General features: G+C 39.6%; 1 protein-coding gene across 2 annotated transcripts in view; it reads right to left on the bottom strand.

Moving 5' to 3' along the window:
* Positions 1 to 25,626, bottom strand: part of ST8SIA5 (ST8 alpha-N-acetyl-neuraminide alpha-2,8-sialyltransferase 5) — a 138,366-nt gene that overhangs the window by 99,374 nt on the left and 13,366 nt on the right. Inside the window, exon 2 of one of the 2 annotated variants that reach the window (XM_072605217.1) lies at positions 5,252 to 5,362. The exons of the other annotated variant lie outside the window; for it this stretch is intronic. Within the exon in view, the coding sequence (XP_072461318.1) occupies positions 5,252 to 5,362 (111 nt within the window). The remainder of the gene's footprint in view (positions 1 to 5,251; positions 5,363 to 25,626) is intronic. 2 annotated transcript variants of the gene reach the window in all.

Raw genomic sequence — 25,626 nt, 5'->3', positions numbered from 1 at the left:
GTTTGCCATTTCCTTCTCCAGCTCATTTTACAGAAGGGGAGCTGGGGCAAACTGGATTAAGTGACTTGCCCAGAGTCACGCAGCTAGTAAATGTCTGATGCCAGATTTGAACTAAGATCTTCCTGACCACAAATCCAACACTCTATCTACTGCACCACCTTGCTGCCCAAGCTAACATTAATGCTGGAGAAATGTCCACCAAACCTTATCATCTGTCATGTTGCTATGACCTCTTGATTCCCAAGCATTGCCCTAGTATCCTAAGGATACCCAGGTCTTGTCATCTACTCTGCCCCTGCACCCTAAGATCACTGGTCTTTTCCATGTGTTTTGCAGCTGAATCTTCCAATATATGTTTTCTCTCCCAAATAGAATGTAATCTCCTGGAGAGAGAATTGTTTTACTTTTCTATTTTTTACCACTAGGCCTTTGAACAGTAGTTAGCACATAGAAAGTACTTAATAAATAATTTTTTCCCATTCTGCTTTAAGGTTTTCTAAGTATTTTCTTTACAACCTATGAGGTAGGTACTACAAATTATTATGTCCCTTTTCCTTAGGAGGAAACGGAGGCTCAAAGACATTGGATAACCTGCTTCTAGCCCCTAAACACAAAACTAGGTCATTCAGAGATAGAATTTGAATATAGATCTTTTAATTATAGGTTTACATCTCTCTCTCTTTCTCCAGGACACCTCTTCATAAACTTTTCATGAAGCAAATTAAACTGTTTTCTAAAATGAGGCTTGGAAGTACTCTGGGTATGTACTTTGGCCACATTTAAATTCTCATGAAAAACTGAAAATTGGCTATCATTCACCCTGCTTTGCCATGGCCTCTCAGTGATCTGGTGGTTGTTGTTCATCCTTCATTCTCAAACAGGACCAATGACATCAGGAAGGTGACATCTTGACTTGTAAATGAATTGGATTTAAGTGAGGCAGGGATGTACGAAGACATCAGCCTCACTCTCTCTTGTAGAGTCATTTGAATCTAGTGGCAAGATATAAGTCAGGACAACTGGAGTTGACCCCAGATACCATGGAAGATCGTGGCCTTTTTAAGCTAAGGTCTTTCCCAGGTCTCAGTTTGTCTGAGGCAGCTCCCATTCAGTGATCCTATTATTGGCCAATCAGTGAGAGTCAGAGTGATTTGGGTTTAAGGCATGATCAAGTAGCTCCATTTGAATCCAGGGATCTGGTTCAACACAGAATAAGACTGCTGATGCTGTCAATCAATCAGCAAGGAATTATTAGGCCTCTGCTATGAACCAATCATTATACTAACTGCTGGAAACACAAAGACAGAAAAGAAATAGCAACTGTCCTTAACAAATTTGCATTCTGTAAGGGGAGATCACATGTCCATATGTAAGAAAATACAGAATGAATGCATGGGAGATTTTTGACAGGTTGAGGGCATTAGTAGTTTAGGAGAATCATATATTTGTGTGCTGCTTTTTGCTTTTTCCTTGGTCATCACTACATTTCTGGTAGATAGTGAGGTAGGTAGGTAGGTAGGTAGGTAGGTAGGTAGGTAGGTAGGTAGGTAGGTAGGTAGGTATGGAAGACATGTTGCAATCTGTGCTGGGGCAGTCCAGTGCTGTAGATGGAGGACACTACGGTTCCTAACTGGCAGAGAGAACAGTGATCTCAATGCTGAATAAAAGATTGCCAGAAGTCTATTGCAACAGACCCAAACAAGAAGTAGTGAGAACCTAAACTAGAGTGGCAGCCATGGCAGTGGAGAAAAGGGGATGGGAGCATAGTTCATTCAGCAGTCATATCATTTTATAAAAAGAGTCATGTCCTATCTCAAGAATCTTTAGTGGATTCTTTCCTGCCTTTAGGATAAAATAGAAGCACTTCAGCTTGGCATTTAAAACCCATCATGATGTAGTTCTAATCTACCTTTCCATACTTATTTCTCCCACACCTGGAAAGTCCTCCTTTCTCACTTTCACCTCTTAGCTTCCTTCAAAGTTCAACTCAGGTGACATGCTCAGGTGGGCAGGTTTTCCTGATTCCACAGATTATCTCACACTTACTTCTCTGTCCAAATGTTGTATCTGTCTGGTGGAATGTAAAGTCTTTAAGTAAAAGTCCTATTCTGTCATTTGCACAGTCAACATCTGGCCATCTTGATTCCCCTGGGTGTCATCAGTATTAGCAGGTTTGGTAAGTAGAGGTACTCTCCTCTTCCTGTCTCTCTCTTCCTCCTCCTCTCCCTCCCTCTTTGCCCAAGACTGTTGGCTTTTGTCAACTTCCCTTTCCCATGGCCTGATCAAAAAACCTGTCTTCCCATAGGTTGAGCCTGATGCTTTGACCACAAAATCCCACATAAAGGGAGGAGATGGAAAGGAAAACAGCAGCTCTATCCATGAGTGGGGGTCAGATAGAGGGAGTAGTTAGTTCCCTTCAGCCAATCATCTCCAACCCCCAACCACTATTACTTTGTCAGCCTAATTCAAGTTACTGTATGAACTTGAAAGCTACTTGAAAAATTCTTAAAATATACATTCTGGCTTTCAGACTTTTCAATATTTCAGCCCATCTTCCTTCCAATTCACCCTATATAAAAATGTTTAACCATAACCCCAAACACCAGATGGTGACAATGATTTTTTGCTCATGGTCCCATTTGGAGTTTCCCAGTTTGGCCATTTGGATCTGCTCCCTCCCCTTATGTCTCCAGTTCCTGCTGTTGTGCCCTACTTAAGAATCATCTGCTCTTTTTCCTTTTTATACCCTAGTTACATTTGGTACCTTCTGACTTTCCTTTCGTCTCGTTAATTATAAAGGATGCCAGGTTACACAAAGTCTTGACCCCAAGGCTTAACTACTGACCATAACTAAAAAATTTTTAACCTGGGGCAAAAATATTGCTGGGAGAGGGATGTATTTGTGCCAAGGGAATAGTGAAAGGTCCCAACCCAAGGGATGGAGGTCGGTGACAGGCAGAGTAGCACCATAGTTACAGGAAGGAAGGAGAACTGACTGCCCCACACTCCATCCCATATCAATAGAAGAATGGAAAAATGGAGTCAGAACTCTGTTCGCTCTACACTAATTGCTGATCTGGCAGATGACAAGACTGTTCCACAAATGAGGAGCAGCAGCATCTATATATACACAATCTGTATATTCCAGACACCTATTAATTATCAAGAAGAGCTTTCTATCTGTCTATGTGGCATAGTGGATAGTGAGCTAGAATTGGAGTAAATACAATCTGAGTTCAAACCCTGCCTCAGACATTTATTGCCTGTGTGACCCTACCCAAGTCATTTAACCTCTATGTGTCTCAGTTTCCCTATCTGTAAAAGGTGATAACTAGAATACCTACCTCACTGGTTTATTGAAGGAACCACTCAAAACAAGTACATGAAGTATTTTGGATAACTTTAAAGTATTATATGAATGTCAGTTATTATTTGGTATAACAAAAAAAAAAGTCATGGCCTGAGGGGATTGGGTGTTCTGAGTTCGAGTTCTGAACTCTGACACCAACTTATAGTGTGACTTTAAGATGAGACTTACTTTTTTTTAAACTGACGAATTTGGTTTTACTACAACAGAAAAACATAAAAATAAACAAAAGAGAAGGCAGGGTCTTACTTCCTGAAAGCAATTTAAGCAATTTCATGCTATCTCACCCTGTCAGTGGGATACTCAGGACTTTAACTTTGAACACATAGTAGTACCAAACTTCATGTGTTCATTGCATTCAATGTATTCAAATATATGAGGAATTCAAAGAACCTTTGGAAGACTTCTATGAACTGATACAGAGTGAAGTAAACAGAATCAGGAAAAGAATCACTACCATAAAAATATAAATGAAAAGAACAATAAAACAATGGTAAGTGCTATATACTTATAATGCCCAATCAGGACCCCAGAGAAGAGATGAGGAAACACACCTCTCTAATCCAATTTTCATTTAAGGACCATGGATATGGAATATTACATATATTGTCAGAACTGATCATGGCTAGTCTGACTTTACTGGTTTCATTGTTACAAAGGAAAACTGAGGATTGGGAGGAGGGAAGGGTTTTAACTAGAAACAAATGTGATATAAAATCAAAAAGCATCAATGAAACTTTTCTAAAAATTTAGCCACAAACAAAATTCGCATTTTCCCCCAGTACAACAGAAATATACAGGCCACCTTTTGCTTGCAGACATCAGCAATAAATGGTATAGTATATTTGGATCCATCTCCCTGACACAGCTCTGCTGGCATCTCCCCAAGATGTGCATCTCTACCAACCCAACTCATCTGTTAAGTACAAATTCCCCATAATGCATTCAGGATTGAGTGTGATATCCTTTCCATGAGAATTAAATTTTAATTGACTCCTAAATATACACATTGCACTTATTTACTAATTATAGAATCAGGTAGGAAACCAGACCAAGGAAAGGCACATTTAGCTCTGAGGGTTTTTTCCTCTATCAGGAAGGCTCTGTTGCCCCCACGGCCAGCACTGTACAGGGGTAGAGTGGCTCCCCCACCTCAGGAATATGGGAAAGAACCTTCTCCCATCAGCTCAGAGGTACTTAAAATCCCATTGCTAGAAGACAGAGCTTTTCTTTCCATGGTTAGTGATGTGAGATCATAGATATCCTCAGAGTCTATCTATTACAAACTCACCCTCTGTCATTTTACAAATGAGGAAATTGAGGCCCAAGTAAATTAGGTGTATTGTCCAAGGTCACACAGGTAGTAATCATCAGAGGGGGAATTTTTAACCCAGATCTGGATGAGACTTAAAAGACACACCCCTTGGGGAAGGAGCACAGAGACTCAGAGTCACACACAGGTCATGGTTACTGATATCAAATTCTTTTCTAAAGGCAAGTCTACATGGGTGGAAGGAAAAATAATACAGGATAATGGGATCCTGAAATGACTGGGAAGGTCTTAGGGCAAGAGAGAGGATAGCATGGGAACTATACCATGAAAGATATCCAGAAAGAAATTATTGAGGTAGGGAAACCAAGGCAAACCACTAACTTTGCCTTTTTGCTAAGGACTGCCCTACATACCCCTTTTTTTTCAAGCCCACCCAGCCCTTATCCTTTGAAAGACCACAGTAAGGGCATGATTTTGTTTGAACCTGTGGGGCAGCCCTGTTTCTTTGCAGGAGCATGGCTCTGGGGACAGGCAGGGTGGAGGGGAGCAGCTCAGAACAGAACCCACTTGGACTGTTTCCCCCTCCTTTGTAGTTGCAGCTGGGTCTGTACCTGGTGCTGGTGTCACTGCTGTTCTGCAATGCTCTGTCTTCCGTGACATTAGAGGGCCCGTTGGTCCAGTTGGCCATGTCCTCCCCACTGTGCCAGCTAAACTGCAGTCCTCTGATGAGAAAATGAGGCAGGTGATATTTTATCTCATTCACTGACTTAACTCTTTCAGCTGGAGTCACATTTTTTCCATGTGCAAGGGCAGATGCCATACAATCCCATGGTTACATGTTTCATAAAAATCCCTTACTTTTCTCCAGAATCTTATCCCCCACCAAGCCCTTCACAAACATTCACTTGTCCAAAAGCAGATGGCCAGGGAATTACTAACTCCATTTTACATAGGAGAGAACAGAAGCACAGAGGTGGTGGCCATTCAGCATGGTGCAGTACAATTGGCACTGTGTTTTAATTTCCATCTCATTATTCAAAGAAATTTATCTAGCTGTAAATTAAGCTTCCTAGGCCTGTGTCCTCCAGTCTAGATACCAGACACATTTCCACAAATATTCTAAAATAAATACATTCTCAATTTTCAGAAGCAGCCTGCAAATTTGTCCATCTCCACATCTATAAGTAAATACATTCTCTATGATTCAAATATATTCACCTGTAATGACGCAGGGCCCTTTCTGTTTTTAATCTGTGATTTTATGATCCCAACATAGATTTAGAAATAGAAGAAACCCTAAAGGTCAGCAATTCAGACCACCTTATTTTATAGATGGGAAAACTGAGGCCCATGATACTGCTCTCCCCTGGCTCTCTTCTCACCTGTCCAATCCCTCTTTCTTGGTCTCCTTTGCTGGTTCTTCATCCATGTTGTACCCACTAACCATGAGTATTCCCCAAAGCCCTTTCCTTGACCTACTTCTCTTTTCCCTCTATACACTATCTCTCTTGATGATCTAATCAGCTCCCATAGGTTCAGCTATCTTCATGCAGATAATTGCTAGATTTATATGTCTAGCCCTAGTCTCTCTCTCCCAAGCTAGCCAAGTGTCACCAACTGTATCTTGGACATCCCAAAGCAAATATTCTCTAGATATCTCAGCCTCAACAAGTCCAAAACAGAACCCATTATCCTCCCTACCCCAAACCCTCTCCTCTTTGGGGCTTCCCTGTCATTATCAAGGACACTACCACCCCAAGTCACCCAATCCTGCAACCTCAGTATCATCTTCAGCATCTCATGTTCACCCACATATCCAATCTGTTGTCAGATCTTGTCATTTTTACCTTCACAAGATTTCTTGTTCTCTTCTCTCTACTCACACAGCCTAGTTCAAGCCCCCAGCCCCTCTTACCTCAACAAAGATAATAGCCTTCTCAATGCTCTCCCTGGACCTAATCAAATCACAGATACTTGGAGCTAGAAGGTCACATGAAGTCCAGCTTCCTCATTTTATTGATGTGAAAATATAAATGTGAAAATGAAGACAAAGGCTTAGAGAGAGTCAACGACTTACCCAAGGCCACACAGATGTTAAATGTCAGAGCCAGGGTTCATACTCAGAAACCCTGACTACAAACCCAGTGCTTTATCCCCTGCATGATACTGTTTTGAAGGAAAAGAAGAATGTCAAGATGTAGAGAAATGTTGAGAATGGCCCTTAGGCATTGGGAAAATGAGGAAGAGAGGAGCCAACTGTGCCAATGTATGGAGATAGGAGAGGTCAGGAAAGTAGAGAGAACCCAACAGGGTCCCATGGTGACAGGAGCAAAGTAAAAGGTTCATAACTACCCTACCAAACCTGGGTAACCATTTCCTGCTCTGTTCCTTCCTGTCTGTCCTTCCCCAACACAATCAGGACCCAGAAATACTTTGAAATTCTTTAATTCCATCATATCCTCATCTATGATTACCATTTTTTGTTTGTCTACAGGATCTGAAATTAGAATCCACTATGTACAGCTGTGTAAAGTGAGAGCTCCAAACTGGAGTCGATCTGTTTTAAAATGCTATTTTCCGATCATTGAGATTTTAAACCATACAAGAGAGGCAGCGTGGCATATTCAAATGAGAACTAGGCCAGGGATAAGGAGATATTCCTTGAATCTATTGTTGGCTCATTGTGTGACCTGGAACACATCACCTGACCTTTCTGCACCTCTGTTCTCTCATCTATCAAATGAAGGGGTTAGACTAGATTAGGTCTCTTGAAGTCCAACATAAATTCTATAAATGCTATGAATTCTCAGCCCAGAGGAATGAATCTCTAAAGGTGACATTTCAAGCTATAGAAGAACAAGATAATGGAGGAGAAATCTGAGGTCAAAGAGACCTTTTCTGATATTTGGAGCCTACAAATCAGGCAGCCAACTTCCCTGCTGATGCATGGGGAAGCCCTGAAATTGAGGGTGGTGGGTGACTCCCCTTCTCAAACTCAGGACAGTCAAGATCAGAGGACCTGACTCTTATTTCTGTATCCTGTGTGGAACCCCCAGGCTGGAGCCCAATTTAGGGCCAAGAGGATCCTAGACAAGTACACCAAATTGTCCCCAAGTAACCCAGGAAAAAACTGGCTGACAAACCAAGCAAGCGGCAATTGCCAAGGAAGTGACTAAAGCCCATTGGGACCAAAATAGCCACAGCATCCTTTAATCACAAATTACTTTGTGCCAAGTTGTGGAATCATTTTTTACCAACAGTAACTTCCTAATTCTCCCTGCCTGCCTCCCTCTGGAACATAGGGTCAGGAAGAACCAGATGCTAGCTGCATTCTACAGCAAAAGGCTCCTAGCTAGCCTCCCCCATCAATTACACACTAAAAGAGAACTAAATTTGGAGTCAGGAGACTCATAATCCAGCCTCACCTCTACCACTTGGGCAAGTTCTTTAATTTCCCTATGGGGACTCAGTTTAGCAATCTGTAAAATGAGCATAGAAAATTAGTGTACTATAGTATATAAAACTGGCCTTAGAGTCAGGAAGTCTATGGTTCAAGTCTCCTCTAACACATACTAACTATATGACTAGATCTAGGTATTTAAATCTCTCAGTGCAAAAGGCAACTGACTCTCTGAGAAACTAAGTTGTAGAATAGTTGCTGATCTGTATTTATACAGGGAGATTTGGAACAAGGAGTTCACTGAACAATTGCGTCCACAGGTCTAGACCAAACAATCAAATTAGAGGGGGAAAAATGAGTGTAGAGAAACCTGTAAGAGATCAGGAGGTGGTGTGCGGGTGAGGGCAAATATGACAAAGCCCATAGCCTTCTCTATCAAATCTGTTTTACTTTGGGCAGCTAGGTGGTGCAATGGATAGAGTACTGGGAATCAGACTCAAATCTGCCCTCAGATACTTATCAGTGTGACCTTGGGCAAGTCACTTTACCCTGTTTTCCTCAGCTCCTCATCTGCAAAATGAGCTGGAGCAGGAAATAACAAACCCCTCCAGCATCTTTGCCAAGATAACCCCAAATGGGGTCACAAAGAGTTGGATATGACTGCAATGACTCAACAACAGCAATAGCAGATTATGATGGGGTAAAGTTACAATAGTTTTCTCATCATGTTTTCCTCACTTCCTTTCTCATTTTGGACCTCTGCTGAATAGTAAAAATAAATTCATTGGTGTAGGGTTAACGGAATATAAGATCTTGCCAGTCCATTAATAGGCCCTATGTGACCACATGTGTACCCTTTTCCCTTGAAACAAGAGCCAAGTTCCCAGATCTAAAGGTGCACAGATATTTCAATCCCAGATGTCTTACTGCTTTGAACTTTGGCTCAGTTCACAGCTGTGACACATCCTGAGTCACACAGAGCCCTGACAAAGAGGCCAATTATACTCTGGACATATATCCAATTAAGTGCTGAGGCACATAGGTTTTTAAGCTTTTCTTTGTTTGAAAACTACATATACTGGGAGGTTGGTATTTTACTTTGGTGCTCACTCATGGGATTTGGCCAGATGAGGCTCTGGGAAGCTGTTGTTAAGGAGACCCCTGGATTTTTGAACCCAGATGCTGGTTCTCCTTGGTCTGGTGACATAAATTGTTCTATTACTTTGTTTAGACAGTTGGAGCCCTGTGTATTGAATTCTTTCTTAGATACTCACTTCTTTTTACTTATCTGTCTGCATGGTTTAATTAAAGTGGGATTGTTGATCCCTTTGAATCTGTCTTTCCTTTGGAAAAGTAGATCAAAGAACCTGTGCTAGCAGCCCACGCTGTATGCTAGTGTGGTTGCTAATACAGATTGGGCAAGGTTTGGGAGTTATGGTTTCAAATAGATTTTGACCTACAAAATATCTGGAAATTGGAGTATATAACCTAGAGCCAAAAGGAAAAGAAAAACCTTTCTTCCCAAAGGAAAATATTATTATCCTCCATGAGGATAATAATATTTATATTTACCTGTCCCACATCATTGTCATGAGGAAAGTATTGTGTAAACACTTTGTAAAGTATTATACACAATAAATATGAACTCATTACCATTACTATACATCATCCCCTGCCCAATGTGTTCACATAGCACACTGCTCAGAAAACTGCAATAGCTCCCCTTTACCTACAGGATAAAGCCCTATCTCCTTAACTTGGAACTCAAGACCTTCCATGATATGTGTCCAACCAACCTTATCTCACACAACTGACCCACATATGATTCCTGTAAAACTGATCACTTCACTGGTCTCCTAAACACACTATATGTATTCTATCCTCTAAAGCTTCGTTCATAACATTCTCAATGCCTGAAATGCCTTCTCCAGTTGTTTTAATTCTATCCATCTTAAGAAACGAGGATAAGGTATAAGAAGACTTGCATTTGTTTTGTTTTTAGTCATAAAAAATCCTCCTTCTTTCCCTCTCACTGTCCACTTCCTTTCCCCCTTCCCCACTAAGAAAGAAAGCATATTCAAATCTTGGCTTTGATGCTTGCTGTCCGTATGATCCTGGGCAATCCACTTCCCCTCACTGGGCTTCAGTTTCCTCATCTGTAAAATGAAGTGGACAAATAAAATCAAGTCTAAATGCCCCTAAGATTCTGACCCTGTGCTACCATGAGATCTCACTGAAATCCCATTATTCTTCCTGGCCCATAGGATCTCTCCCTCCTCCAAATTCCCACAGAATTTACTGTCCATACTCCTCATTTGGCATCACCCACCCACTTTTACTTTTCTCTGTGTGTGTGTGTGTGTGTGTGTGTGTGTGTGTGCGTGTGACTAGACAAAAAGACGTTGAGGCCCGACACTGTCTCATACTTCTTTGAATTCCTTGAACGTGCAGCTTAGACATTTAATAGGAATTTGGGGATGATGATGAAGACCAGACAGGGCAAATAATTTGCCCATGATAGCAAAGCAAGTGGGAACTGGCTTTAAAGGGTGGGTTTTGGGAGAGGGGGTTGGAGACCAAGGAACACCTCAGCATCCTAGAACTCAACATTCCTAAATTCCATTCAAATGCTTTATACCTTATCCCCATTCTGGCAGGGAAATGACGAGAGAACTAAGAACAGAGTGTCTTGCTGAGCTCAGGAAAAATTCTACAAAAATTCTACAAGTGAGGTATGAGTCAGAGTTAAAATCTGTGGTCACAGAGACAGAACTTTCAAACTTTCTCTGGTACACAAGTATTTATAACTTGTAGCTTCAAAAGCCTGAGATTTCCTAAGGGGATAGTGGACATTGAATTTCTGTAGGCAGAGTAGAGAGCCATCTATACAGTGTAATTTTTTGAGAGAATCCAGGAAAACCCTATCCAAAAATATCTCCCCATCCTAACCCCTTGGTGAAGCAGTTCAACTCTATACTGCCCTCTTCCCTTGAGTCCCTTGCCTCCTTATTCTATCACCAGATTTGCCCTGCAAAGGCTCTGCCATCATCCACACAAATGTTGCTGAATATTGGAGAAAATCATGAAACCATCCTGATTGGGTCCACTTCAAATTCCTGTTACATTGACTCAAGTCGGCTTTCACTGCTGCACAACAATTCTTTTATACCAACTTAATTAATGCACTAATCACACTCATCACAGTGGCTCTTCCAAACCTTTGAATCCCTCTTTAAACTTTCCATGGAGGTTCTTCTTCCCCCCACCTCCTTAACCGGGAACTGTGTAGCACATTTTACTGAAAAAAATTAAGACCATTTACTGAGAGGTCTCTCATCCCCCTTCCTCATCTTACATCACCCAATGCCTTCTGCCACTATCTCTCCCTGTCACACATGAAAAGTATGCCATTCTCTTTGATAAAGTCAACCCCTTTACATGAAAAAGTGATGCCATCCCATCCTACCTTCTCCAGCAGATTGCTCCCTCTATCATCTCCATTCTCTCATATTTTCAATTTCTTCCTGTCTGCTGGCTGCTTCCCTACAAAACCCTCATTTGATTCATCCATTCTCTAGTAGCTATCATCTCACATCTCTCTTTTGTTGCTAAACTCCTTGGAAAGCCCAACTACAACAGGCACTTCCACTTTCTTTCCTTTCACTCTTCTTAATTCTCTACAATCTGATTTCCAGCCTCTTCATTCAACTAAAACTAATCTCTCCAAAATTACCAATAATTTCTTAATCACCAATTTAATGACCTTTTCTCAAATTTCATCCTTAATCTCTCTGCAACCTTCAACACTGTTGATCACTCTCTTCTTTTTGATACTCTCTTATCTCTAGATTTTATGACCCAATCCTCTCCTGGTTCCTCTCCTACCTGCCTAACTGCTCTTTGTCAGTCTCTTTTACTGGATCGTTATCCAGGTCACCTATTAATTTTGGGTATCCTGTGGGGCTCTGTACTGAAATTTCTTCTCATCCCTTTATATTTTAGTGATATTATCCCTTCTCTTATCCCTTTATCTCTTGGTGATCACTTATCCCCCCATGGATTCAATTATCATTTCAAAGCTAATGATTTTCAAATCTACTTTTCCAGTTCTAACCTCTCTCCTGACTTCCAGTCTTTCATCTTCAACTCCCTACTGGACATCTCAAACTGGATATGCCATAGACATCCTAAATGCAACAAGTCCAAAACTGAACACATTATCTTCCCCTCTAAATTTTCCCCCCTTCTTAATTTCCCTATTACTGTTGCAGGTACCACCATCCTCCTGCTACATCAGCCTCATATCTAGTGTCATCCTCAGCTCTTCACTGTCTCTCACACTCCATATCCAATGTGTTGTCAAAGCTTGTTGATTTTCCCTTTGTAACAACACCAATAAATTAAGTGGATAGGCGATGTGAAGGAATCCAAGTGTGTACCTCTCCCAGGGTTATTTGCATTTTAAGAGGAGGACAAATACTGAAACCAAAGGAACAAAATTCTAATGATGGGACAAGATTTCCCATTAGAGAAGCCTTCAAGCCATACAACTGAGAGAGCCACATGAGGATGGCTACTGTGTTCAACTCTCTGAATAAGACATTTAAGGGGAAAAGGAATCCAGGTAGGGATCATTGATTGAGGAGTATTCCAATGAATATAGTAGATGAATGTGATAGAATATTATTGTGCATCATGAGATGAGGAATTCATGGAAACATAGGAAGATTTATATGAACTTATACAGAGTGGAATAAGTGGAAAAGAGGAACAATAAACATGATAACAATAATAGAAATTAAAAGAATAATCATAAAAACTAATATCATTCCTGGGAAACAAAGAATAAAACAAACATTCCTTTTCCCAAGAAAGAGACAAAAGACTCCTGGAGCAGAATGAATACTAGATGCATTGTCTAACAAGAACATTATATCAGTTCTTGTTAAACTGATTTTCTTTGTTCAGGCATGAGATTAGCAGTATATCCAGAAATGACTCTGATGAAAAATAACAGGAATCGATAAAAATCTATTTTAAAAGCAAAGAAACTCAAAGAAGCATTTTATAAGATTTAGGGCTATAAAGAACATTAGAAAATCTAAACCAACTCCTCCTTTTAACAGAAGGGTAAAGTTGGACCCAGAGAGGTAATATGATTTTCTCCAAGGGAGGTTCCTGCGTATGAACTCAAAGTATAAAGCCCCCCAAATAGCTGATATGTAGAGATTAAAAACATAAAGAATGAAGAGGGAAAGAATAGTCTGAATTTTTTTCAGGTTGTGATTTCATACATGAAATCCATGGGTGAGGGGTTTTTGTTATGACTAACGAAGACTGGGGCATCAGAATCTATCAGGGGCCTGCTGATCTTGTCAGTTACCTTTTCCACTTCTATCCTCCAGTTCTATGAGAAAGGGATTGAGATGTAGAGGGTGGCCCTTCTTCCAAGGCTGACTGCAGTGACCCAATGCAGAAAGTTCCGAAGGCCATCTATCACTAGACTCAAAATGATCAATTCATTGACGGTGGAACGGGCTGAATGTGCTTCCACCCTTGAAACAAAAGAGCTTACAGCAAATGCAAATCCATTATCAAATATGGTGGCTCTATCCTACTTAATAACCTTAGAAAGCTCCCTATAACCCACCATCAGACACCCCAGTGAGAGCTGTTGAACCCAAGATTCTGTCTCTACTGGGGACATCAAGAGAGAGGTTATATAAATATTGCTGTCCTCCATGGCATGGTGCAATGTCAAAGGTCCAGAACCTGACTCTGCTACTCACTTGTGACTTTGGGCAAATCATTTCCCTTCTTTTAGCCTCAGTTTCCTTCTCTATAAAATGATGATCTCCATAAAAAAGAGAAAAGGACCCACACAAATAAAAATATTTATAGCAGCCCTTTTTGTGGTGGCAATGAATTGGAAATTGAGGGTATACCCATCAATTAGGTAATGGCTGAATAGGTTGTGTTATGAATGTAATGAAATACTATTGTGCTATAAGAAATGATAAGCCAGCAGATTTCAGAAAAACCTAGATTTACATGAACTGATACAAAGTGAAGTGAACAGAACCAGGAAATATTGTACACAGTAACAGCAACATTGTGCGATGCACAACTACAACAGCAACACAATGATCCAAGACAAAAGACTTGTGATGGAAAATGCTATCCACATCCAGACAAAGAACTGTGGAGTCTGAATACAGATTGAAGTATACTATTTTGACTTTTTTTTGGTTTTTTCTTTCTCTCTTTTGTTCTGATTCTTTCACAACATGACTAAAGTGGAAGTATGTTTAACATAATTGTACATGTATGACCTATATCAGATTGCTTGGGGAGAAGAGAGGGAAGAGAGCGAGGAAGAAAAATTTGGAACTCAAAATCTTCAAAAATGAATGTTGAAAACTATCTTTACATGCAATTGGAAAAAAATAAAATACTATGTAAAAAGAAATTTTAAAAAATTATGACCTCAAAGGTTCCTTCAAGTTAGGAATATTATGATCTTTCTTGCTATGATATTAATCTCAATGGACAGGAATGTGTCTTTAATAACAAATTATCTAAACTTTATGTTAGAGACTGTGCTATTTATCTCTGCATCACCAGCCTCTAGCATGAGGCCTTGAACTGGGTAGATGCCTTATCCATTTTTGTTGAATGAATGCTAACAGTTAATAGGAGTTAAAAGCTCCTATTCCTATAGCATTTTAAGAAATAATTTTCTTTCCAAAAAGAAATCCGGACTGTCTTGGTTCAAGTCCCTCTTCTGACACTAGCTGTGTAGTCCTAGACAAGTCATTTTATTTTTGTGCCTCACACAACTTCCGGGGATTTATCTACTACATTCATACTGCCTGTCTGAAGTAGGTAGTGGAAGAATGATTATTCCCAATTTTACAAATAAAGAAATGGATGTTTAAGGAAATTAAGTGACTCCTCCCAGATGGAAAGTGAATGTTAGTGCCAAGATTTTAACTCAGGTCTTCTGGCTTTAAGACTCTTTCCACTAACCCACTCTGCTTTTTATGAATCTTATTACAGAACTTTTCAGTTTCTTGGAATAACCACCTTATGGAGTAACAACCCTAATAAAGATAATATCCATAGGAATTCCTTGTGCTTTTCAAAGTGCTTATAGATATGTTATTTCATAAAATGCCAGAGCTGGAAAAGACATTAAAGACTACAAGATTAAGAAGGATGGAAGCGTGAAAAGAGTTCTGGCTCCAGAGTTTGAGGATTGGTTTCAGATCCTACTTCTGACACTTTCTACCAGTGGGATCTTGGGAAATTCATTTAACTCCTCCGGTTCTCATTCATTTGTCTCAATGAGGAGGCTGGAGTAGATAGCCTCTGAGATCCCTTCCAGCCCAATGAAGACTTGACTTTTCCTGTTGATGTGATTTTGGACAAGTCTTTTCAACTCTCTCAGCCTCAGTCTTCTCATTTGTAAGCTAGATCAGTGGACCATGCAGACTGCTGGGGGCAAAGGTAATGAGGAGTTGTTATAAAGAGTCCACTAATCTGTAAATATACTTTCTACAGACTAAATAAATTTTGTCTCTCATTGTTAAGTATCCCTATTTTTTATGTTGTGATTCATGAAATACAAACTCATTTAAAAGCATGATTAGATTTATAGTAGTTTTATCATTTTTTAAAAATCAATGGATATTGATAATATAGCACTTATCATGTGGAGGGGCTCTGCAAAACTGTATGATATTAAAAGGGTGTCTTTACATTGCCACTTTCTCTGGACTTCCTTCAGATCTATGATGTTCTTCTTTAATCATCCTCTGTCTTTCATTCACCCTAAACCTTCCCCATTCAAACTCTCTTCCCCCTGTGACCACTCCAACACTAACTGGTTCTCCTGCCTTCCTGTCAACCCACTCACACACCCTTCCCTGGGTCACAGACATTGTACCTGCTTCTCCTGATTCAATGGTTCTCTTCAAGTGTCTAAATGGTGGTCGTTAGGTTGTCTAAAATTAAGCTATTAGGCATAGGACTTTAGACCAACAACAATAAGTTAGGGTCCTTTAATTCTTAGTAACAATGTGGACACAATTAGGTCAAGAGCTTGTGAAGTTAGCAACATAAATATTATTTGTGTCTCAATTGGTTAATGTTTCAAAAAATTTTTTTCTTTTGTGGTCCATATTGTAAATGCTTTAAAAAGAAGTATCACCTGCCCAAAAGTTGGAATTGCTTTATTTGTTATAAACTGTGTTAAAAATAAATAATAAATAAATGGTGGTCATTGTTCTTGTTCTTCAGTTGTGTCCAAATCTTTGTGACCTCATTTGAGATTTTCTTGGCAAAGATACTGGAGTGGTTTGCCATTTCCTTCTCTAGTTCATTTTACAAATAAGGAAACTGAGGCAAACAGGGTTAAATGACTTGTCCAGAGTTACCAAGCTAGTAAGTATCTGAGGTTGGATTTGAACTCAGGAAGATGAATCTTCCTGATTCCATGACTGGTCCTCTATCCATTGCACTACCTATGTGCTCATTCTATTTGATCTGAGTTTGTACAGCTCTCAGGAAAGTGTCAAGCTTTTCCCAGAAACTGGTCTTTGGAATTCCTTGCCCTCTATCCTATTCTGTATCCCTTCCCCCTCCTGATGCCCTCCATCTCAATCAGTCAGTCCTCTACCATTTAAGACATGAGACTGAGAATGGCTTAAAGTATGACCTATGCCAATCTGTATTTGTGTTTTTAGGAAGCTTGGAGTCTTAAGCTGAAGATTTCTCAGGGTGGCATCTATACAGATGGGTGACACTGGCCCTGATTGTCCTTCTGACCCCAGGGCCAAGACTCTTATCACCTTCACCTAGCTGCCTCAAAAGAAGAAAATTGGAAGTAAGAACAATGGTTTGACTTTACAGAGACACAGATTTTAGCTCCATAGGAGGATTTCCTTAACAGTCAGCCCTGTGTAAAAGCATGATGGATGGCCTCAGGAGGTGGCAGATTTCCCAGTGCTGTAGGTTTTAATTGAGAGATTGGATGACCATTTGCCAGGCATGAGGCAGAGGGGATTTCTGTTCAAGTGCATGCTGGGCTATATGGTGTCCAAACTTCCTACTGCTCAGAGATCTGGTGATCCTCTGTCCATGCATCAAATTTCCACTACTAATGCCCTGCCTAAGGTCACTAGAGATTTGGTGTAAGAACTACAATAGCAAATTAATCTAGCAATAGATCCCAGCTCTGGGCATATTTTAGAGACCCTAAAACCCCTACCTCCAGTGTCTGGCTCTAAACTTGGACTTGGGAGAGCCAGCCTCTTCCTCTCACCTACCCTTCTCACCAACCCCCACTTCAACTTCAGCTTTTCACACCCAAATGAAAGAGGAAATGCCACAGCAGCTGTGAAAGACTCTCAGTGGTGGTTTATGGAAGTAATTACCAGGTTCTGAGTGTTCCTTGCCAGTTCTTGCTCCTGACTCACTCTCTGACTCAGAATTATTGTTTTTTTATAGAGAAAAAAGTATGTGTGCTTTTTTTTTCTCTCATTGAGCTTATGGAAGAGCTTAGGGAAAGAGAGGACATGGAGATAGTTTAATTAATTCAAGGACAAATCTGGTGGCCAGAGAGGAGGGAAGAAGGCAAGAGTCCTTTCCACTCAGTACAAAGGGAAAGATTCCTTGATAACCAGGCAAGATGGGATCACTCTGAGGGAAGTACAGGAAGAGAAGGGACTCAGTTCAAGTGTTTAAGTGGATGAAAGACTTTCAATATTTTCCATTCCTCCTCTGAAGTTTTCCTCTTCATGGCAGGTGAACCTGGGTTTTCTGATTTATACCACCAGGACATAAGCTCTGGCAGATGCTACCAGCCTAGAAAGATTTCACTCATGGACCTAGTGACTCACTGTTCATCTGTTGTCCAAGGACCAGTCTACTTAAATTCATTAAGATTCTTTAGCTAGAGGTTAGCTACCAGGCCATTTTTTTAAAGTCATAATGAATCACAAAGTTTACTGAGGCATAGAGGGTCAGGATTTGCATCTCTGAAAGGAGAATCCACAAAGATGAAAACAGACATCCCAGAAGTATTGAACTAAGGACTATAATCTAGACCGCTCAGCAAGGAGATAGGACTAAGGTCCTTATTTGAATGATGACCTAGGGCTGAGATTCAGGAAACTGGGTTCAAAGTCCTGGTTCTTTGGACCCCAATTTCCTCACCTACTAAAAAAGGAGTGTTGGACTGAAATGCCTTCCATCTCAAAAATTATTCTATGATGTTGAGCATGACTTTGGAAGGCACTGCTGCTCAGAGTTCTGAGTGTACTCTTGCCTGAGTCCAGATAGGTGAGGAATGGCAGGAGGTAAGGATCCAGAGGGAACTGAGAAACATTGGCAAAGATAAGGCTCTGAGGTTCAGGAGGTAGAAAAGAAAAAAATAGATGTTATGGAATTTTTCATGAGCAGCGCTGCAAATTAGGGGGTGAGGGAAGAGAGGGAACAGCTTGGAGGAGAGAAGCATCATCTAAAACCATAGAATGAGCCAAGGCATTACAAAGACTTCACTAGTAAATCTTGGCAAAAGAACTCAATGGGTCTCTTTTCTGGCCTCCCTGCCTCCAATCTCTTCCCCATCCAGCCCTTCCTACACATTGTAGAATGTGTCTGAAGTGGTCAGTAAAGATCTCTTGGCTACAATGATGACAATATTAGACTTTTTTCAAGGTTGAGCTGCAGTGATGTGAAGGAGAACCTAAGTGGGAGACTGAGACTCAAGAAATGAGATTCTGAAGACATAAGAAAAAGTTATTCTGATAAGGAGGAAAGAGAAGTGCCTAAAGAGACCAATGTGGTTGAAAAGGGATTTGTTTGATTAGTCTATATTCTTAAAGGACAAATGCAGAATGCATAAGCAAGAAACTTAGAAGGAATAAAAAAATGGTAGTATAGTGGATAGAAGGCAAGTAGTTTAACCTGTGTTTCAGTTTTCTTATCTGTAAAATGGAGATAGCAGCACCTACCTCCCAGGGTTGTTGTAAAGATCAAATGAAATAATATTTATAAAGTTCTTTATAAATCTTAAAGCCCTATATAAATGCTGGCTATTATTGCAACCATTATAGAATAGGCTTCAGTTCTTTGTAGTTCCAAGGCCTTCTGCCATGACAGTGGCAGAAAGCCAAAGAAGGGAGCAGAAGATGCTAAGAATCACTGTTTTTAGACCATAATCTTGTTGGCACTCCAAATGAAAGAGCCTTCTTCAAGGACCAACAAATAGACTTACTACTAAGCAAGGGCTCTTAATCTTCCATTCATGAACTTTTTAAAATTGTGATCAATGTTTTTGAATATAATTGGTTTCATTTGTAATCCTAGGCATTTTACTTTTTGCATTTAAAGCATTATTCTGAAAAGAGGTCTATAGGTTTCATCAGACTTCCAAAGGAGTCCAAGACACAAAAGGTTAAGAGCCCCTAAGGAATTGAATCACAAATACTAGCATTCTCACTGTAAGTGAAACCGCAAATTATAAACACATTGCAGATAAACAGAAGCTTGGCTCACAATTTCTCCTTGGACCATCAAATAAAACAGGTGGTTTCACAGAAGCACTGGTAAGAATAATTTAGTAGGGCATTTGATCATCTACCCTGCTTGTGGTGCAAATGATAAACAGATGCTAAAAGATCACCATTAAAAACAATTTCAGATCATATGCTATAATCTATTGTAGGAAATGAGGAGGAAGAAAAATTCTATAAAAAACTCAACAAGATACTCAGAATTAATTCAATATATAATTTGATTTTCAGTGACTTTGGTATTAAAATGAACATGTGGAGAGTAGTAGAAAAATATTTTGGAAAATATGACTCAGGGGGAAGAAATTGAAAAGGTCAGAGGCTTGTGGTGTACACCTCTACCAAACACTAATACTTTATGCTAATGCTGAAGTAGGGAAGTAAGGTGCTTCAGGAAGCACCTGGAAGCACAGGGTGTGTGACAAGTAACAGATAATAGAACAAAGGACAGACAAATTATATTTTAATTTTTTTGGATTTGGGAATCCATTTCTTTTACTTAATTTTTTTTTGGAGGCACTTGGCATTGAATGACTCTGCCCAGTAAATGTCTGAAGTCACATTAGAACCCAGGTCTTCCTGATTCAAGGGCCAGTACTCTAACCAGTATACCACCTAGCTACCTCTCATTTTCAATTAGTTATCTGTACCACTGATTCTCTAGAACAAAGGCCCAAATCAACACCAAATTAGAAAAATAAAAGTGAGGAGAAAGTAAGTCATGTTATTAAAATTGTTTCCCTCCACCATCCAACTCTCCCCTACCTTTCCAGTCTTATTTCCTATAACTCACCTTCATATTCTCTCCACCCTAGTTAAACTGGCCTTCTAGTTGTTTCCCTAAAGGACAATCCATCTCTCAACCTCATGCCTTTGTACAGATGGTTTCCCCCAGACCTGTGATTCCCTGGCTCTCACCTCTACCCCTTGGCATCTTTGCTTATTCACTTGCTTCCTTCCCAACACATTTCAGGTACCACTTCTTCTATGTGGTCCTTCAAGATGCCTCGGGTTGTTAACACTCTGGCCCTCTCAAAATTGTTTTGCATTATTTTGCATATACTTTTGCGAGGGGTTGCATCCCCCAGGACAGTTTTAAATACTGAGAGTTGGGACTATTTTTTTTGTCTTTGCATTCTCACCTCCTAGAATGGTGCCTGACATACACTGGACTTAATAGATATTTGCTGAGTTTAATTGAATCTGACCTGTTTAATAATAATAATAATATATAACATTTACATAAGCAGAGCTAGGTGGCAAAGTGAGCAGAGTAAGGGCCTGGAGTCAGAAAGACTTATCTTCCTGAGTTCAAGTCTGAACTCAGACCCCTGTTAGCTGTGTGACCCTGGGCAAGTCACTTAACCCTGTTTGCCTCAGTTTCCTCATCTGTAAAATGAGCTGCAGAGGAAAATGGCAAAGCACTCCAGTATCTTTGCCAAGAAAACTCCAAATGGAGTCAGGAAGAGTCAGACACAACTGAAAAAACAAACAAAACCTTACAACAATTACAGCATTTACACAGTGCTTACTACATGCCAGTCACTGTGCTAAGCGCTTTCAATTATTATCTCATCTGATCCATACAACAACCCTGGAAAGTAGGTGCTTTATTATTATCCTAATTTTACAGATGAGGAAACTGAGGCAAATGAAGGTTAAGTGATTTGCTCAAAGTCATACAGCTAATAAGTGTCAGGTCTTCCTGCCTCCAGGCCTGGCATTCTACCTACTGGACCACTGTCTATTGTTTGTGACTATCACAGAAGCAAAGAGAAAGAGGACCATTTCTTCTCTCTTTTTTAACATGACTAAATGCCATCTTTGAAACTGGCCTCCATTCCACCAAAAAAGAGGAGTCACACATTTTTTGGAACAAGTGCACAAACCCTCCTCACCCTGGTTCTCATTTCTAGGCTGATAGGCAGATAGTCTTATCATAGGCTAAATAATGATACAGTAACGCAATGAGAACAAATGTAGATCAGTATGCCTGTCAGGTGAATGTAGACAGAATTACTTGTTTTTCCATATATACATATATATATGCACATATATATATTTATATACACATACACACATATATATACCCACACATACATATGTGTATACATATATACACACACATATGTATATATGTGTCTGTGTCTGTATAATCTCCTTCAAATTCTGATCAGGGAGATTTCTTTCTTAAAGAATTTTGTGTTCCTGAATAAAAGTTTCTGCTGACAATGTCTTGAAGAGCATGAGCTACAGTGCTTTACCATGACATTATAAATAAGTATTTATTTGATTGCTGAACAAATAATGATATATGAATGTAATGGAATACAATTTTGTCACGAGAAATGATGAAAGGAGAGGTTTCAAGGAAACCTGGGAAGACCTGTACGAGCTGATGCAGAGAGAAGTAAGCAAAACCAGGAGAACAATTTATAAAACAATGTTATAAAGGAAAATGACTTCGAAAGATTTAATATAACCATGATTCCTGAGGACCCAAGCTGAAGTATACTATCCTCCTCTTGACCAAGATAGAATAAATTCAAGAAACACAATGAGACATATATTTTTGGACATGGCCAGTGGGAGAATTTGTTTTGACTCTGCACATTTGCCACAAAAGACTTATTTTTCTTTCTTGCTTTATAGTGGGGGGAGGACCCTTAAAGGGAGAGATAATTTTCTGTTAATTAAAAGTTTTAAAATTAAAATTTTTAATTAAATTAAAATTTAAAATTTTTTAAATTAAAAATTTAAAATACATGTAATAATACAAGATAAGATAAATAACATGTAACATGACTCCCAAAAAATAGAATAATAATAATATATATTACCACCCCAAAAGCATTTGATTTGTTGAACAAAAATGTAATCTTTAAAACTCTCTTCTCATTTCCATAAATGTTAAGATCATACAAGATTTCTTAGAAACCAAAACAACAGAGCTAACTTTGTTCAATTATCCTTTGGTTATTAACATCAAATGAAGAATAAAACAGGGAGAGCTGTCACTACTAAAAAAAAAAAAAAAAAAAAGGTGTCAGCAAGTCAATGTCTAGCCTGAGCCAGGCACTGTGCTAGGAGCCAGGGATGCAAAGGCAAACAACCTAGCTGTCTGCACATTGTTTCCCCCACTAGATTGTGAGCTCCTTGAGTCACTGGAATTGATGGGGGATGGCAGTCAAAGCTATACTTTAGGAAGATGAATTTGACAACTGAGTGGAAGATGGACTAGAGTGGGGCAAGAAGAACAACACAGAAACCATTGCCAGAGTCCAGGTGTAAAGTGAGGAGGGCTTGTACCAGGATGGTGACAGTATCAGAGTTAAAAAGGGGGCATTTGTGAGAGATGTTATGAAGGTAAAGCTGACAGAACTTGGCAACATGATGGCTAAGAGGGATGAGAGAGAATGAGAAATCAATGATGACACCTAGGTGGTAAGGCTAGGTGGCTAGCAGGATGGTGGTACTCTTAATGGGATTAGGGAAGTTTGGAAAGGCAAGAATTTGAGGGGAAAGGTAATAAGTTCAGTTTTGGACATGTTAAATTTAAGATGACTATAGGACATCCAATTTGAAATATCTAATTAGCAGTAGGAAATAAGAATCTGAAGGTTAGATGTTAGAGCTATTTAAGCTGATTTAAGAATCAGCAACATAGAGATGACAATTGAGCTGGTCAGGAGCATAGAGGGAGAAGAGAAAAGGGCCTATGATGTCAACAAAGAGGTCAAAGAGAGGCCAGATTTCCTATATTTGATGGGGTCCTCTATGTGCTCTTGTTAGTGGGTGACATTGTGCCAAGTACAGCAAACCCTGGAGCACTGCAAAACCTGCATAATAAAATTCACAGCCTAAGATTTCTAATATCCATATTAGAAAAATAAGCAGATGAAGAATACTTTACAGCTATATATACAACTGAATGGACAAATCATAGAGCTAGTCTATCAATACATGTATTCTTGGACAGATACTTCAGGACAATGAACTGGACCTAGAATTCAAAAGGAAAATAAGCAGCACATACTGCCCTTGGAAAACCATGAAGCACTTTCCAGGACCCCAGCCTTCTACGCAAAACAAAAACTCAACTAAACACCAACAGTCTTCCAGTGATGTTTTACATCTGTGAATCATGAAATACCACAATCTTCAAAGAATCAAAAAATGTGGGTCACCCAAAAGGCAATGGAGAGATGCATAGGACATGTAAATCACCTGCAGAATGTCACAAACAAAAAAAAAATATGCATGAAGAAGCAAAGAGTAATAATATATTATCAAAAACAAAACACTATTATACCATTAATATCAAAGAGTTAGACGAATTGTGTAGTAAGAGCAAGAGGTAACAGATCTTTAAGATGAGAGCCCTATGTGCTATACTGGTACCCATATAATGTTGAGACCTAAAGGAATATCCCTTAAAATGTTGGGTATTCTAGACTTCATGGGAGGTCACAAATAATAGTCATGCAGGATGAGACAATGTGACTAGGCTGTTAGCTGCACCATTTGAGAGAATACCCAGCTCAGTGAGATTAGAGACCTATTAGATACAGCACATTTCTCTTCCAAGGAGAATGGTCTTTGTAACGAACATGCGAGGACAGAAATGGTTAGTGGTGAATGGAGACCCAATATAAGGGATTAGAAAATGGTCAAGTAGCTAGTTGCCCTCAATGAGCACAACAGACCAGACCTGAAAGAACTGGCATACATTATAGCTAAACCTCTTTCAACGATCTTTGAAAGATCATTAGAGATGCCCAAAGAGTCATAAAATTGTAATACCCTTTGACCCAGCAAGACTACTATTATGTCTGCTTCCTAAGAGAATTAGGGGAAAAGGAGAAGAACCTGTATGCTATAAAATATTTATAGCAGCTCTCTTTGTGATGGCAACTGGAAATTGCAGGGATAACCATCAATAGGGGAATGCCTAAACAAGTTGTGGTATATGATTGTGACCTAATACTACTGTTCTGTAAGAAATGATAAGCTGATTGATTTTAGAAAAACATGGAAAGAGCTGCATGAAATAATGAAGAAAGAAATTAGCAGAACCAAGTCAATCTTCTATACAGTAACAATAATATTGTTCGAACAACTGTGAATGACTAAATTATTCTGAATATCATAAATACTTAAATTACCTACAAAGCATCCATGAAGGAAGATGTTATCCACCTCCAGATAAACAGAAATATGCATAGTATGTTTTGTGTGTGTGTGTGTGTGTGTGTGTATTGTGTAATTGTGTTAAATGGCAGCCTTCTCTAGAGCAGGATGGGGAGGGAAAGAGGGAGATAGTTCAGAACTTAAAAGTATAGCAAAAAACTTCAAATGTAACTGTAAAAGCAAGCACCCCAACATACACGGGAAGGCCTGTTTTACAGGTACTTAGATCTGCTTTTCTAAAAGGAAAGCAACTTTTGAGGGGTTGAGTGAAATCAGGTTAAGTGAAGACCCCTCAGGCATGAATTCCCCAAAACCACCACCCTTCCTGCCAAAGCTAAAATAAGTATCCCCCTTAGGCAAATAAAATGCTCCAGGATGGAGGAGAACCATCAAAGTTCTGGTCACATGACCTGGTGTACCCTGCTTTTCACTTCCCCTTTACCACTCCCTTATGCCACATCAGCATTCTTCCCTTATGTTCCATATGTGGTAACAAAAACCCTCATTGGTGAGCAATATTCCTTTCTGTGTTCTTTGTCTGTGGGGTAGATTCCTGTGCTTAGACTGTACACCTGGATTCCCAGCCAATGGGAAGAGAGGATAGTGGGCTTCCATGTTAGGAACTATACAATGTTGTATTCCACTCTACTCAGGTACACTCCCTTGCTGAAACCACTCGTTCTCACTGGAAAGTTCCCCTCTCATGAGATTGTAATAAATTCCTTTTGCCTTCTACCTTGAGAAGACTGAGTTTAATTTGAGTAAGGGTCACTGTATCCCACACAGGGTCAACAAGCACTTTAATCAAGCACATGTA

This window comes from Notamacropus eugenii, chromosome 4 (assembly GCF_028372415.1).
Source record: "Notamacropus eugenii isolate mMacEug1 chromosome 4, mMacEug1.pri_v2, whole genome shotgun sequence".
NCBI classification, from domain to species: Eukaryota; Metazoa; Chordata; class Mammalia; order Diprotodontia; family Macropodidae; genus Notamacropus; species Notamacropus eugenii.
The sequence above is the reverse complement of the archived record's forward strand: the minus strand, read 5'-3'. Positions and strand labels throughout refer to the sequence as shown.